General features: G+C 46.9%; 1 protein-coding gene across 10 annotated transcripts in view; it reads right to left on the bottom strand.

The window, feature by feature from the left end:
- The window catches only part of LOC119170446 (uncharacterized), a 270,210-nt gene that overhangs the window by 97,775 nt on the left and 156,073 nt on the right, over positions 1-16,362 (bottom strand). For 5 of the 10 annotated variants that reach the window (XM_075890402.1, XM_075890403.1, XM_075890404.1 and 2 more), the window contains exons 5-6: positions 1,502-1,613; positions 1,331-1,432 (exon numbers count right to left, since the gene is read on the bottom strand). In XM_075890402.1, the coding sequence (XP_075746517.1) occupies positions 1,331-1,432; positions 1,502-1,613 (214 nt within the window). Of the gene's footprint in view, positions 1-1,330; positions 1,433-1,501; positions 1,614-11,186; positions 11,557-16,362 lie in introns of those variants that run through there. The other 5 variants (XM_075890401.1, XM_075890399.1, XM_075890406.1 and 2 more) reach the window with 1 other exon arrangement.

The raw sequence follows: 16,362 nt of genomic DNA, 5'->3' as shown, positions 1-16,362 counted from the left end.
GGGCTGACAGAGCGTCTAAACAAAACCATTAAAAACATGCTTTCAATGTATGCAGACGGTGAACACGAAAATTGGGATCAAATCTTGCCATACATAACGTTCGCATCCAACACGGCCAAGCAAGAAACGACCCGCATGACACCGTTCAGCCTCGTTTATGGACGGCAAGTACGAATCATGTTAGATGCAATGTTACCGCACGAAGGCGACGACATCGTCCCGGATGCCGACACGTTTACCGAACGCGCGGAAAAAGCTAGGCAACTTGCACGTTTACGCATCAGCCAGCAGCAAGAGTATGATGCAGGCCGTTACAATGCTCACCGCAGAACAGTCGTCTACCAAACTGGCGACAAAGTATGGGTTTGGACGCCGGTACAGAAACGAGGACTTTCCGAAAAGCTCTTAAGAAGATACTTTGGACCGTACCTAGTGCTGCGAAGACTCAGTGACATCACTTACGTAGTTGTTCCCGACAGTTCGCATAGTACAAGGCGTCACCAGCACCATCCTGAACTCGTCCACGTAGTCCGCATAAAGCCTTACGTCAGCGAGTGATGCGAGACTTTTCTTGTGAAAAAAAAAAAAAAAAAAAAAACTTCCTTACAGACTTTGCATCTGGGCGATGCTCTTTGAGAGGGAGGCAAATGACGCGTGTCTACATATGGACGAAAACAATGATGGGGGATTTAGTGTACACGAGGTAGTGGGCCTCTAGCTTCACTCGAGACCGAAGAAGACGATCTTGTGGCTCAGCTGTTGAAAACACGCTGCTTTCGTTGCCTCAAGGTGTACCTGTGTTTTATTCGCGTTGTACTGCGACAATATATCCAAGGCTGAATATAGAACACAAGGTTAACCCAGGCCACCTACGAAAACTAGGAAGCAACTGAAAGGATTAGAAGACAGGACAGTAAGAAAAGAAGATAGGAAAGGAAAAGGTAGGAGAGGGTAGATAGGAAAAGGCAACCGCCGATTTCTCCTGGCTTGTTCAGCCCAGGGATGTCTACGTGAAGCCGGGGCCAAAGGGGTGTGTTGCCTCTGCCAGGGGGCCTTAAAAATCCGAGCACCCAGCGTCACCTCAACCACCAGGATCCCCTTTTCCCGGACACGGCTCACCCATGCACGGCTGCGCGTGGGAGGGAGTCGAAACCCCCCCGTTAGCTCGGGTCGGTGGTGTCACTACACACCAAACGCCTGCTCGCGGAGACGCCCCTGCCGGGAATTATCAACCATAGAGCAACTAGTCAAAACAATTCATGAGTTCACGTTGTCGCTTGATACGGGGAATCAAATTGATATGGCATTTTCTTTAGAGCAGGGACATCACCTTTGACTTTATGCTGAAGATCTGCTGTTGTCTTCATGTCTTCCTCCATCATAGCTGCACCCAGGTCTTCAGCAGTCACTGTTACCGGATACTTGACACTACCTGCATAATGAAACAAGATATTCAGAGCACTTCACATGACCCATGTGAGATTGGACAATAATACGGCACCTTCAATGAACTCTCCAGGTTGGAGGTACCATGAACAGCCATAGCAGACATCAAACTGCAGGACATTCTGCATTGCAGCCCTGGCTGAAGCAATGCCTGTAATGCAGAACACCTAAAAAAAAAAAGAACAGCACTGTACTTTTTTCAGCTGTTAACAAAACACCTACACTCTGTTCCAGAAGTTCGGTGCAGCAGTGTCAAGGCTACACGACCATTGAGCGCATGTTGTTGCGAAACGAGATGTAGTGCCCCGTATACGCTGCCCATTATTTATCCTCACGATTTTTGCAAGCGGTCTTGTCGGAAGATTTTTACTTGAGGGCTTCTCTGCGTGTTGTAGCTGTGATTTGACGATTTTCTCTCATTTTCTGTATAAAACAATTTTCGTGGCTCCATGATACTGAAGAAGGAGTTCTTGCTTGTACATGTTATAACATGCAAATGATGAAAGAAATAAAGCTGTTATGGCTCGTATGTGTCATGCTTTTACTTATAAAGTACGAAGGAATTATAAGACATTGTCTGAACTTTTATGAGTAGTCCACACAGCCCGAGCATCCTCAGGGCCGCGGAGAACACAGTCTTGAGTTGCGACTAGTGCACGGTAACAGATTTGGTCACTTCTTTCAAAATAGCAGTGCCTGGTTCACGTGTGCAACATCGTTCTTGGATTAGCTTTTTCGGCAAGAGAGCTAAGCAGTTGGCTCTAAATGCGTTCAGGAGAGTTCATAAAGAAAATGTGTTCAGGACAGTTCAGGACAGTTCGGCAGAAATGCAAGCATGAGCTCTCTCATTAAGAAAAGGCTACGTACCTCAACGACAGCAAGCATGCGCTGTACAAGTGGGTAGCGGAGCACGATAAGCACCAAGACGCTGTCTCGCGGTGGCAGGGGGAGTGATCGAGAGCAGCTGCTGGACAACTTCAACTGTGGTGTGATGCGCAGAGTCATGCACGGTTTCTATAAACGGCGGGAGATTCCAACAGTGTGCAAGCTCGCCGCATACTTCAAAGATGATGACTCGCTGCCGTCCATGTCCGCGACAACAATTCACAGGATGCTGCTCAAGATAGGCTTTCGTTTTAAGAAGCGTTCCTGAAATTCGCTTCTGATCGAGGCCACTCACATCATCCTATGGCGACGCAAGTACACCATGCCACTGTTGACTGCGGCAACATTTTGAGGACTTTGTGTACTCCCACTCACGACTGCCGTGCCCTTTGCCGGCTACATCTACCACTCCCAGTGCTGTGTGTTTTAATGCCATCAATGTTGTAGTGGGAGCTTCAAAGCTGAAGCTTCGAAGTGCAGACAGTACTGTGCTATTTATTTACTTGAAAGTCATCCCTTGTAGCCCCTGTGTTTTTTGTGTGTCATACGGTTGCTGTGCCTCATGGCAGCTACAGGTGCAGCTCCCAGTGTTGTGTGTTTTAATGCCATCGATGGCGAAACAGCAACTTTAAAGCTGAAGTGTGGAAGCGCAGGCAGTGCTTTGCTTTTTACTTGAAAGCCATCTCTTGTCGCCCCTGTATCTTTTATGTGTCATATGATTGCTGTTCCTTTCGTGTATCATACGTCAGAAGCAGTTTATCATCGGGTTGCACTGTGAAATGTATGAAGTTCTCTCAAAAAAGCAAAACCGATTTATGTGTAAAAAGTGGTTCCCTACAGATGAACATTGCAGGATGAAGTGGTGTCTGCTGTCGGTAGGGAAATGGAGTGTTGTCTTCTTAGCGTGTCTAATACCCCTGTCACACGGCCACCACTAAACTCCGTTGAACGCTGTCGACGTAAATCTTCCCTAGGGGGTTCGACGGAGAAGGAGTTGTGGTAGTGTCACACGGCAATGACAAGGTTGTAACAGTCGCCGCGAGGGGGCTCAGCTGGCGCTGTTTGATTTTCGGGAAAGTATTCTCATTTCATGTCTATTGATTTTTTTGTAAATCCTCGTTATGTGGTTTTTACAAAAAGCCCTACTAAGTAGGTGTGCGACTAACAAACTGTTAAAAATAATTTCAAATAAAAACGCATTTGCTAAATGTAGCGATGCTGCTAGTGACGCTGGCCACATTGTGCTTTTAGTTGTTTTGTTGCCCGTGAACACAAAGAAAGGTGCCCATGTACATGCCCGGTACGAAAATTCTTGTGCTTCCTTGCCTCGGGAGCGCAAATTTTGTGTTCTTCAGCCATGAGTGACACAGCGGAGGACGTGAGGAAGTGGTACGATATTGCGCTGGCAATGACGTTGATCGGCTCCATAGATATTGAGATTGAGGCTGCTAGAGCCCGTGTGCATGCTATAAGGCACCGTCTCGTCGCGAACAGCCTGACGCTGAATGCGATGGCGTTGTCATCGAGGCGTGCGTCAAGGCGAGTTTGGGCATATCCACGATTCTCTCGCTGGTTTGAGGACACGCTCCCAAACCTAGGCGGGCAGAACTTCTGGCAGTCATTCAGAGTTTCACGTACTACGTTCAAATATCTTGTAGACGCATGTATGCCAGTAATGCAACGACAGACTACAAACATGCGGGAAGCGGTGTCTGTGCAAAAAAGGGTCGCTGTTGCTCTCTACAAGCTGTGTTCCTCTGCTGAAGATAGAACAGTCGCCAATTTGTTTGACCTGGGCAGGTCGACGGTGAACACGATATATAGAGAATTTTGTGACATCGTCGTGGAAGCCCTAGAAGATCAGTGGGTCAGGATGCTTGCAGCTGATGAAATGACCCACCACATACGTGAATTTTATGCTGTCACTGGCTTCCCTCAGGCAGTTAGAGCACTGGATGGCTGTCATTTCCCTGTCTCGCCTCCCAAAGAAAATGCCATCGACTACTACAATTACAAGGGCTGGTAAGTGTGTACAACTTACATCAAAGTTGAAAGCTGGGCTGCTTGATACATTATTGTATACGAAAACTTGGTGAACACACAATGAACACGAAAACATCAGCCCATGGGTATAAACAGATAAACTCTTAAGTGAATAGAATATGAATTCGTTATTGAAAGTGACATTTGATAAAAAATCATATCAAATGTATGATGCCTATTTTGGATAAGCTTTAGTATGCACTAAACAATATTTCAGATGTTAATCATCATCTATATTACGGTGTCTCATTCCAGCACACAGCTCAAGAACAGTTTTGTTCTAGCATGGCCACACATACATGCCACATCTCGCCTCATAATGCATGTGTACACGGCATCGGCATGTTTCTATTACAATTGTATACAATGTGACTGTGAAGTTGTTTGTGCACTGTCATCTCCTTATTGTGATGGTAATATACTTGCAGGTACAGTGTGATCTTACTGGCTTTGGTGGACCACAAATATCGCTTTCGATACATCAATCTGTCAACAGTTCTGTTGTGCCACCATTATTATTATGTGACCAAGCATTCCCGCTGATGCCCAATTTGATTAAGCCTTTCCCTGGTTTAAGTAAAACCTCTGCCGAAAAAGAATTCAATTACCAGCTGTCAAGGTCTAGGCGAATTGTGGAGAATGCCTTTGGAAGACTGAAGGCCCGCTTTAGATTTGCCATGAAGTGTATGGAGTGCGATGTCACGAATGTTGCTGTAATAATAAGAGCATGCTGTGTGCTGAACAACATTTGTGAACCCTTCAATGACAGTGTATCCCAGCAATGGATAAACGAGGCAGACATGCAAAACGCACTGTACGAGCAACCACACCACATCACAGCCATGCAAGTTGGATGTGGCAGAGATGTTAGGGATGCACTCGTGCAATATTTTCAGCAGCACAGAGACAGCTAGATTTCTGTTGAGTTGGGTATGAAACAAAAAATAATTATTTGCTCTAAAAAGAGACCAAGAAGCTTCAGCTTAAAGCTCAGTAGGTTTACCAGTCTGCTTTGAAGGTGTCATTGAGCCTGCTGTGTTGCTGTGTTTTTAAAAACATCCCGTGAGCTTCTTGGGATGTGCCTTGGAGTCGATATTGCTATCATTTGTGTGTGCACGAGCAGTTTCCTTTTTTTAAGTATCCATGTTGAATCTTTGTTGTGTAATTCCCTTTCCCCACCTAGTACCACACCTATGTATGTTTTCTTTTTATTTTTGAAGTTTGTAAAAAATTTCCAAGTGTGCATATTTCACACTTTCTTTTCTTAAATTTGCACATTTTTATCTCCATTGTTGTGTCCTTTTTGGACCTTGTAAAGTATGTTCCCCGGGTCTGAAAAGCAAACGTTCGCTGTCATCTTTTGAAATTGGGAAGGACTGGAGATCATATTATTACGAGGCAGTGGGCATGGCTCTACCGTCGTGGACAACAGTTCGATGAAAAAGAAGTGGACTCGCCGCGCGAGAGACTGGCAGCTCTGAAGCGTCACTTTGGCATGTAAATATAGGAAATACGCTCATTCCTCTCTTCCGTGTGTTTGCGAGCTCCGTAACAAATTGGTGGGAGTGCTGGGTAACGAAGCGCCATACAACGGAGCTCCGCAGTGGTCGTCAAATCGGAGTTTCCGTGATGGAACACGGGACTGATCCCACGGCCACCTCTCCATCGGCTTCGGCGACGCCCGCACCATCCACGGCAACGCCTCCACTGGCCCCACCCCCACCCACGTACGTGCTGACGCATCCGAAGCATCCTGGAACGTTCTGCGGTACGGACCAAGTTGATGTCGACGACTGGATAGCCGACTACGAACGCACCAGTGCTCTCAACCGGTATGATCCGACTCTTATGCTGGCCAATGTGCTGTTTTACCTGAAAGGCACGGCCAAAGTCTGGTACGAGAACCATGAGGAGGAGATCGGCAGTTGGGACACCTTCAAGGAAAAGCTTCGCGACTTATTTGGGAAGCCCATCGGTCGAAAGGCGGCTGCAAAGAAGGAGTTGTCTATACGTGCTCAGACGTCCACAGAGCCGTATATCTCATATATACAGGACGTGCTGGCTCTATGTCGTAAAGTTGACAACGACATGTCGGAGTCTGACAAGGTTGGCCACGTCCTCAAGGGCATAGCGGACGACGCGTTCAACCTGCTAATGTGCCGGAACTGTGCGACCGTCGACGAAATTATTGAGGAATGCCGGCGTTTTGAACTGGCCAAAAGCAGGCGGATTTCAAGATCATTTACTCGACTGCCGAACACCGCAGCGACGTCCTCCTGCGAAGATGGACTGTCCTCCCATCGGCAGTCTTCACCAGCGTCTGAAATTACGCGAATTGTCCGGCGGGAAATCGAAGCAATTACACCTACTCTTCCCGCCAACGGCCACGTCGATTTGCAAGTACCTCAGGTTTGCTTGGTACAGTCGATTGTGCGGGAAGAACTGAGCAATTTGGGCTTCGATGTCTGCGCCGTTGCTCAGTCTCGACCAATTGGCTTCCGTTCAAGGTCGCCGCCTCGCCCCAGGTCACCACCCCAAGAAAGGTCTTATCCACGCTCTCGCAATCCGGCCGAATGGAGAACTGCGGATGATCGGCCGATCTGCTTTAACTGCCGCCGCATAGGTCACGTCGCACGGTATTGCCACAACCATTGGTCTTCGTCCCGAAACCAGTATAACACTGCTCGCCGCACCGATAGCTACCGTCGTTTCCAACCTCCTGAGCCGATCGCCGACAACTACCGCCGGCCTCTGCCCGTCGATTCCTACGCCTGCGATGCCCCTGATACGCAGCACAGCCGCTCACCGTCGCCTCGACGTCACCAGTCTCGTTCGCCGCCAGGACGTCGCCCGTCGTCCCCTTCTCCTCTACGACGACGCCCGACCTCCCCGCTCAATTCTCACCAGGGAAACTAAGCGGTGCAGCTCTTGGAGGTGAAGCTGCATCCTCGGTACCGACCTCAAATCCTCTCCTTGTACTGCCGACACGACGAAATTTGATCGACGTCGACGTTGACGGCCTGACTGTTTCTGCACTTGTTGACACTGGGGCGCATATTTCTGTGATGAGTGCCCGACTTCGTCGCCGCCTGAAGAAAGTGCTCACACCGGCTGCCCCTGGCGTTATTCGTGTCGCCGACGGAAGAAGTCTTGCCATCACAGGAATGTGCACAGCACGCATCACTATCGCCGATCACCCCACATCTGTTCTCTTTGCAGTTATTGAGCAGTGCCCAAATGACCTAATTCTTGGTTTAGATTTCTTGTCCACCCATGCTGCTCTCATCGACTGTGCAACCGGCGTTCTTCAACTTGAACTGCCTCGACTTGGACCTGTGCCGTCCTCACCGTCACACCGCTTGTGCGCTGTTGATTATGTTCGGCTGTCACCGCAAGCCACCACGTGTGTTGCCTTAACGATATCACCAGCTCTTCCTGACGGTGACTACATAGTGTCTCCATTGGTGGATGTGCTCTTGGCTCGAAGTGTTGCTGTGCCGCATACAATCGTGACTATTGTGGACAACTACGTTCAGCTTCCGCTCCTTAACTTCAGTAGTTCGACCCAAGTTCTCCCGCAAGGCATTTCGTTAGCCCACGTTTCCCCACTTGATGCATGTAGCATCGTGGCATTGGACCCTGAAGACTGTTCGTCCCCTACTGCAGCCAGCCGAGCAAACGCACCTAGCGACGAAATCACGATGATGATCGCCCCTGATCTTCTGCCCTGTCAGTTGGCGCAACTTCACCACGTTCTGACTACCTACCGAGATATTTTCGACTTCGATGACCGCCCTTTAGGGCAAACGTCCTTCGTGCGTCATCAAATACATACCGGCGATGCTAATCCTGTTAGACGGCGACCGTATCGTGTTTCCCAGTCCGAACGCCAGGTCATACAACGAGAAGTCGAGAAAATGCTCTCCAAAGGAGTCATAGAGGCCTCTTCAAGTCCATGGGCGTCACCTGTTGTTTTAGTGAAAAAGAAGGATGGCAGCTGGAGATTTTGCGTTGACTACCGTGCCTTGAACAAGATAACCCGCAAAGACGTATATCCGCTGCCACGAATCGACGACGCCCTTGATTGCCTTCATGGCGCGCGATACTTCTCATCTATTGATCTGCGTTCGGGCTACTGGCAAATTTCTGTCGACGACTTAGACCGAGAAAAGACTGCCTTCATCACACCGGACGGCCTTTATCAGTTCAAGGTTATGCCTTTTGGGCTGTGCAACGCCCCGGCAACGTTCGAACGCATGATGGACTCTCTTCTTCGTGGTTATAAATGGTCCATCTGTCTTTGCTACCTCGACGATGTGATTGTTTTTTCCCCAACATTTGAAACTCACTTAACTCGTTTGTCGACCATTTTAGCCGTTTTTCGTCGAGCAGGACTCCAGCTGAACTCGAAAAAGTGCAATTTCGGCCGACAACAAATCACGATCCTTGGTCATCTTGTAAGTGCTGCTGGCGTCCGACCTGACCCTGACAAGATTAGCGCTGTCAAGAATTTCCCTCTGCCTTCTTCAACCAAAGATGTTCGGAGTTTTGTGGGCTTATGCTCGTACTTCCGCCGCTTTATACGCGATTTCGCTACAATTGCACGACCACTAACTGATCTTCTCAAAAAGAACGTGCCCTTCTCGTGGGGCCAAGACCAAGCAGCTGCGTTTTCCACGCTGATCGACCTGCTCATTTCACCACCAATACTGGCTCACTTTGACCCGTCTGCGACGACTGAAGTACGCACAGACGCCAGTGCTCACGGAATCGGCGCCGTCCTCGCTCAACACCAGGGAGGCCAAACGCGTGTTATTGCGTATGCCAGCCGCCTTCTCTCCACATCTGAGCGAAACTATTCGATAACAGAGCGCGAGTGTCTTGCGTTGGTCTGGGCTGTAGCGAAATTTCGCCCCTACTTGTATGGCCGCGAGTTTTCAGTTATTACGGACCACCACGCTCTGTGTTGGCTGTCGTCGCTCAAGGACCCAACTGGTCGCCTAGGTCGCTGGGCTCTACGTCTCCAGGAGTATAACTTCGACGTAATTTATAAGTCGGGCAGGTTGCACCAAGATGCTGATTGTCTCTCGCGTTATCCGGTGGACCCTGCTAGCCTCGCTGTCCATGAAGGCGATTCTTGTGTGCTCGCCATATCTGATTTGCACGACATCGGCACAGAGCAGCGCCGGGACGCAACCCTCAAGAAGGTCATTCAGCGAGTATCTTCAGGACATTCCGACCCTTCTCTCCGTCAATATGTCCTTCGCAACGACATTCTGTATCGTCGCAACATGAAGTCTGATGGCCCGGAATATTTGTTAGTTATTCCCCAACACATGCGTGCCACTATTCTTCAACATCTGCATGACGCACCGATGGCGGGACACCTGGGTTTTTCACGCACCTATCACCGCGTGCGGCAACGGTTCTTTTGGCCTGGCATGTATAAATTTGTGCGCCGTTATGTCGCTGCTTGCGAGCGCTGCCAGCGTCGGAAACGTCCTGCTCTCCGTCCGGCTGGCCTGCTCCAACCTATCGACATTCCCCCGGAACCATTCTTCCGCATCGGCCTCGACTTGCTCGGACCTTTCCCGACGTCCGTGTCAGGCAACAAGTGGATCGCTGTCGCAACCGACTATGCGACCAGATACGCGATAACTCGTGCATTGCCAACTAGCTGCGCTACAGACGTCGCAGACTTTCTCCTAAATGACGTCATTCTGCGGCATGGAGCTCCGCGCCAGCTTTTGACGGATCGGGGCCGCTGCTTCCTCGCAAAAGTTATCGACGAAATCCTCCGGAGCTGCTCTACCGAACATCACCTTACTACTGCCTACCATCCCCAGACTAACGGTCTCACGGAGCGTCTCAACCGAACTCTTACAGACATGTTGTCTATGTACGTCTCTGCTGACCACCGTGACTGGGACGCAATGCTCCCCTACGTTACATTTGCATATAATTCGTCAAGACATGACACCGCCGGCTACTCTCCATTCTTTCTTTTGTACGGCTGCAACCCTGCGTTGCCATTCGACACACTCCTTCCTTCTGCTACTATCCAACCAACGGTGTATGCGCAGGACGCTGCTTCTCGAGCCCGCGTCGCTCGCCAAATCGCGCACACTCGGCTCAGTGCTTCTCAGGCCGCACAAAAAGTCCGCTACGATGACTCGCACCGCGACGTTGACTACCCTGATGACTCTCTTGTCCTACTCTGGACGCCGTATCGACGTGAAGGTTTGTGCGAGAAGCTCCTCCCACGATACACAGGACCCTACAAAGTTCTCCGCAAGGTCACCGACGTCGACTACCTCATCACTCCCGTTCAACCGCACTCATCCTCTGCTACACCATCTACTGATGTTGTTCATGTGTCGCGCCTAAAGCCCTACTATACTGCCAGTCCTGATTGACTTAGGGGCGCCGTGACGGCGCTTTGTTCGCCGGGGGTGATATTACGAGGCAGTGGGCATGGCTCTACCGTCGTGGACAACAGTTCGATGAAAAAGAAGTGGACTCGCCGCGCGAGAGACTGGCAGCTCTGAAGCGTCACTTTGGCATGTAAATATAGGAAATACGCTCATTCCTCTCTTCCGTGTGTTTGCGAGCTCCGTAACAATATTTTGAAAAGTTATGGCTTGTCGTAAATTGGGTATCATGTTTACTTTGGACTTTATGTTATAAATGTGTCTGTAATAATAAAAGCATGTTGTGCCCTTAATAATTGTCTGCAGTTCAACCAGTGAAGCACATCAGTATGTATACTACTCAAACAATAGGGGCCTGAAAGAAACAAATGCTTATTGAAGTAATTAGAGAAACTTATTTATTGAAATATTTTGAAAACAGGTCCACAAGTTTTTCCTGTGTTGCCACCTGCCGTTCACGCAGACCCTGCTCAATTTGCGTGGCAGTCTCCAGTGCTGCAATAAGCTTCGCTTGCTGTTCAAGCAGCGCACTTTGAAACTTTTCATTGGCGGACATCCGCTTTCTCTTTTGAGCTCGACGCTTGCCATGTGGCTGGCTCGTGCTGGTGCCAGGCTGGCTCGTGCTGGTGCTAGGCTGGGGTTCCTGCAGGAGGTCCGAGACACTGCTGCAGGCATCTGTCGCGGAGCAACCTTCAGTAGCCCCGTCTTCATCTGAGGAAAGACTTGACCCAGTCTCCATGCCCCGAATAATCTGAAAGACAAAAATCTGTTAGTGCGTGCCACAACATCAAGCTGCTTTCAGCCTAATGTGGCATTTCTGATGTTGCACATTCTTGAAGTATTGCAAGAATGAAGCATGCAAAAAAATGAACTAATCATGTCGATTAGCCTCAGAAGGACGTACTCCAAGCTTTAGTTGCGACAAAAAGCTTGTTCTTTGGGGGCACATTAGTGCAATAGTTTCATCCCATGCTGCTTTTTTATTGTTTCCATTGCTTGTAGATATCAAATGCCCTTGAGTGAAGTCTATAATCACAATTGACATTAGAATTTAGAGCTTAGTTTGGAGTGTCGCATTCTTAGGTTGCATTCTGCAATCACCAATTGCTCGTGGCACTGAAAATTTTTAGTTGTTATCGTAACGGCATTACCTTATACAAATGATTTACATACCTCATCGACATTTCCCCTTGGTGAAGGGCAACTCTCTTGCACGAGAGAGCGGTCGTTAATGGGCAGTGTGCCCAGAAACCTGTGCAGTTCGATGAAAAACGGCCAAGCACTAGGTGCAGATCCGGTAGTTTTTTCCCGGGCTTCTTTACTGATAACACAATTTACCATTAGAAAAGCAGTGATGTAATGTATAACCACATTCTCTCTGGACTTGCTACATAACTTTCGGTTAATTTCCTAGCAGGTGAGTGCGCTGCATTATACATTCGTGTCAAGCTCCATGTCACAGTTAGCAACATTTGTTTCTTATTTTCTTGTGTAGACGCGCAAGCCTGTGCTGTTGCATCATGCCAAAAATGAAAACGGTGAACAATGTATGCAAGGCAATTGCCAGCTATTTTTGATGTTTCAGAATGAAGACCTAAATAAAGACTAGTAGCTCGTCTCAATTTTACTCAATCATGTAGCTCATTTCGTAGGTTGCTTACCAATGCTCACAAATACTGGGAGTCCTAAAAGATAAGATAGGATGCGTACGCAGGTAATCAGTTGAATACTTCGATGTTCATGGTGACCCAAATGCACGTTTTTTTTTTTTTAGCCAGGTAACGCGCACGAGCTACTTCATTCCTATAAGAAAGCCTAACAAATGCCTCATTCCAGATAAACAAAGTTGAACGTTGAGTTGACACGCAGAAATAACGCAACGGCAGAATATCTACACAGAATTAGCCCCTCAAAATAACTCCTTGTAACGAAATGTGCTTCGTGCAATAGCACCAACTGGAAGTGCAAACAAAAACTTACACGGGTTAGCACATGACTACACACCAGCTGTTAGGAACACGCGTGCTTTTCTGCTGTATGCATTCAACAGTCTGCGAACTCACCTGTACTTCTGCGTGAGGTTGTCAATTTTGTTTTGCACTTGTCGGCGCGTCCTCAAAATACCCATCTTTGCAAGAGCGGCGACAATGGCGTCATACACTCTGGCGTTATGTTTTTCTCCTCGGAGCTCAAGAAGGTGGTCCTCCCAGATTCTAATCAACACCCAAGTGTCATTTTCACTCCATGTTACTCTTGGATTTGGTGGGGTCCCATTAATCGTTTCTGCAGCCGTCGAGGCAGGTGATGATGTTCCAGCGTTGTCAGTCATTTCTTTTAAACGTCAGCACGGCAAAGACCACAACCACACACGTGCACGAAATATTTTTTAATGGCGCTGGCACGCGCGACTCCCGAGGCACGTGTGTAGGTCATCGGTGTTGAGATTAAGTGAACTCTGGCGGGCGTAAATATATGTAAACAAACACGCGTTTTGAACGAGTACTGCAACGAAAGAACTTTTAATATTGCCAAAATGTATTATTCTTTCACTGTGGTCACTTTAGTGCTCGAAATTTTTCTCTGACCTCTAGACTGCTGGGAACGAGAGTACCTCGTTTCGCTGCGAAGGAAGATCGTTGAACGTCCTTTGCGAAATGCTCCGTTCACTTTCGTTTGCGTAAGGGTGGCCGTGTGACACCAACTGCATCTTCGTTGTCGTAAAGATGAGGGAGTTAAACGGTCATTACGGGTGCCCGTGTGACAGGGGTATAACTCTTTACATTGCATCAGAATGTGAAGTACGGTGAGCGCTTTTCCACATCTATCACACAAAGGTGGATCGCCACCAGACAAAAGAAATGAAGGTGTAGTGTATGTATGTCCAGTTCTTAACCTCGTAAGTATTACTTCTGTGTAACGTGATTTTGATATAGGTGGCCAATGACCAAGCTGCGGCTTGATGACATGCAATTTATTACCTGTGTGTGTCCCATGCGCTCTACCAATAACCCCCGAGCTTTCGCTTTCGAAAAGATTTCAAGTGAAGCACAGGAATTGGTATCAATGTATTGGTAGTAGTTTTGTTGACGGATGCAGCTAGCTGGTCCACCAGAATGTTGCCTTGTATTTCGCGGTGTCATGGCACCCAACAGACTACAACATGCTGCTTGGATGAGTAGACCGTGCATAAGAGTGAATAAAGCGAGACAAGGAAACGGTTTTTGTGCTTCTTAAATCGAGTTTTCAGTGCTTTTAAGGGCTCATTTTCTTGGTTGTTTGATAGAGACTTCTAAAGATGAAAATTTTGGAGACGATGCAGATGGTGTGACTGGAGCAATGTTTAGCTGAGAATAAGTAGAATGGCCTCTGGGTGCTCATGTTTTAGCTGGATGAATAACTGAACTAGTTGCCTTACAATGTTGGAACAAAATAAAAAGCCTGAAGGCGCAAACATGTATGTACTGGTACACTTGGGGGGCACTAAATATGTGAATTCAATCTTCTCACAACATCTAATTCAATTGAAGGACAGAATGTGCTTTTGTTGAGCTTTAAATCTGATGTATAAAAAAGCCTCAGCTATTTAATGCGTCCCGTGCCCACTGTGTATCAGAACAGTGGTACCATTGAAAAACTGCATGTATGCAAACACAGGCGTGACAGCAGCTAGGTAAATGAGAGGGGGGGAGCCTTTAATGAAGTGTGGCTTTCTTTCAGGTGTACATTGATACACTGACTGATATGGGCTATTGGCACATTTCGACACAACTAAGTGGACCTTCATGCGCAGTGCCACTACCACATGACAAGAGTGAACCTTGAGTTTGAAACAGCGAGCAAAAGTGAGACAATAATGTACGACATACAGGCTTAGCAATGGCACAGTTTAAATAAGAAGTGCGATTTCAGTGATGTTGCATGTTTGTTATTTGCTGTTTATTGCTGGTTAAACGATAATGAAGACTCACTTGTTAGTTAGAGCTGCATCTGTGTTCTACTTACTGTCCTATTTTTCATGATGTTTCACACTAGGATGTACACCAAATGGCTCGCATACACTCAGTAAACCTTCAATTGTGCTTGGTCTGACGGTCAGTGTTCTGAAAATCAAGCCTCCCTCTGAATACTTGATTGTTTACTAGTTTATATTTTGTTAATGAAAGAACATTCTTGTTTTACCTAAGAGGCGAGTGATGCAGCCTACTCAGACACATTGTCCACAAATGTGACCACTACATCTTTGTGGATGTTCACCCGAAAAGTTGCCACGAAATAAGAAGAAACACTGAGATGTGATTAATTTAACCGATTTGTTGTCATTGTGCTGTCACTTTGCTTTACCGTGCACAGTATTCCTGCAGAAAATAAGTTTTTCGAAGGCATTACCATATTTGGCAAGTTACTTCACGTGTTACATTCTGGAAACGATGCAAAAAATACAATCTTCCTTAGCTTACAGTGAATACAACCAGTCAAAAATTGCACACATACTTCATCTTACTTGTGATTATTTTTATGACAAAATAGGGCATGAGTGACTTCCCAGTAACTTGTAATTATTATGGATCGGTACAATTTTGTGATCTTGATATCTGCAGGTAGAGCTGACGTCGAAAGTGACGTATTTTCTGCAAGTCACTTTCGACGTCTGACCGACCTGCATATTGAAAGATCGCAAAAATTGTACTGATTCGTAAGTTAAGAGACACTTATGTACCATCCAACCACAGACCGATTTCTCTTACCAGCACATCATGCAAAATTTTGGAGCACATTGTACTCAAGAAATTAACCACATAATTTGAAGAAAACATTCTGGTTGACGTTCGACATGGTTTTAGAAGAGGCCTATTGATAGTCACTCAGCTTACAGAGGTGGTTCATGATCTCGCATTAGGTATTAACAATCATAATGAAACAGACGCACTTGTATTAAACTTCTGTAAAGCATTTGACTGTGTGTGCCATGCCAAACTGATTGACAAAATTACTACTGTGATTGGTGACGGTTCCATCACTACGTGGATAAAGAGCTTTTTACCTTACCGATCCCAATTTCTCATTACCGAAAACATTTTATCTGCTCCTGTGCCTGTGATTTCAGGCATCCCACAGGGCTCAGTAATGAGCCCGCTGTTATTTTTGATATTCATTTATTACATAAGAATGTGCATTGATTACAAAGTTAAACTTTTTGCAGACGATTCTATAATATATCAGGAAATACACAACAGTGAAGACCAAGTTTCACTGAATATCAACCTGACGAAAATAACTGATTGGTTTGACAGGTAGCAAATGAACCTTAATACAAAAAAATTCATTTTTAAATGAGCTTTCATAATATGTAATGTATTGTGTAATGTGTTGATTGTAGCTATAAATAAATTTAAACTAAAACAGTTGTCAACCGGGGCTTATTTGCATCTATGTGTCTGCTGTCTTCGTCTGAGTTGCGCTGTCTGTATACAAACATGAAACAACTCGGTCTAATTCAAAGAGCTAAAGTTCCTATTACAGAGGATTCACGCAGCTTACGAGAATAAAGAGTACCACC

This window comes from Rhipicephalus microplus, chromosome 3 (assembly GCF_043290135.1).
Source record: "Rhipicephalus microplus isolate Deutch F79 chromosome 3, USDA_Rmic, whole genome shotgun sequence".
Classification (NCBI taxonomy): domain Eukaryota; kingdom Metazoa; phylum Arthropoda; class Arachnida; order Ixodida; family Ixodidae; genus Rhipicephalus; species Rhipicephalus microplus.
This window is presented reverse-complemented; position numbering and strand designations above follow the sequence as displayed.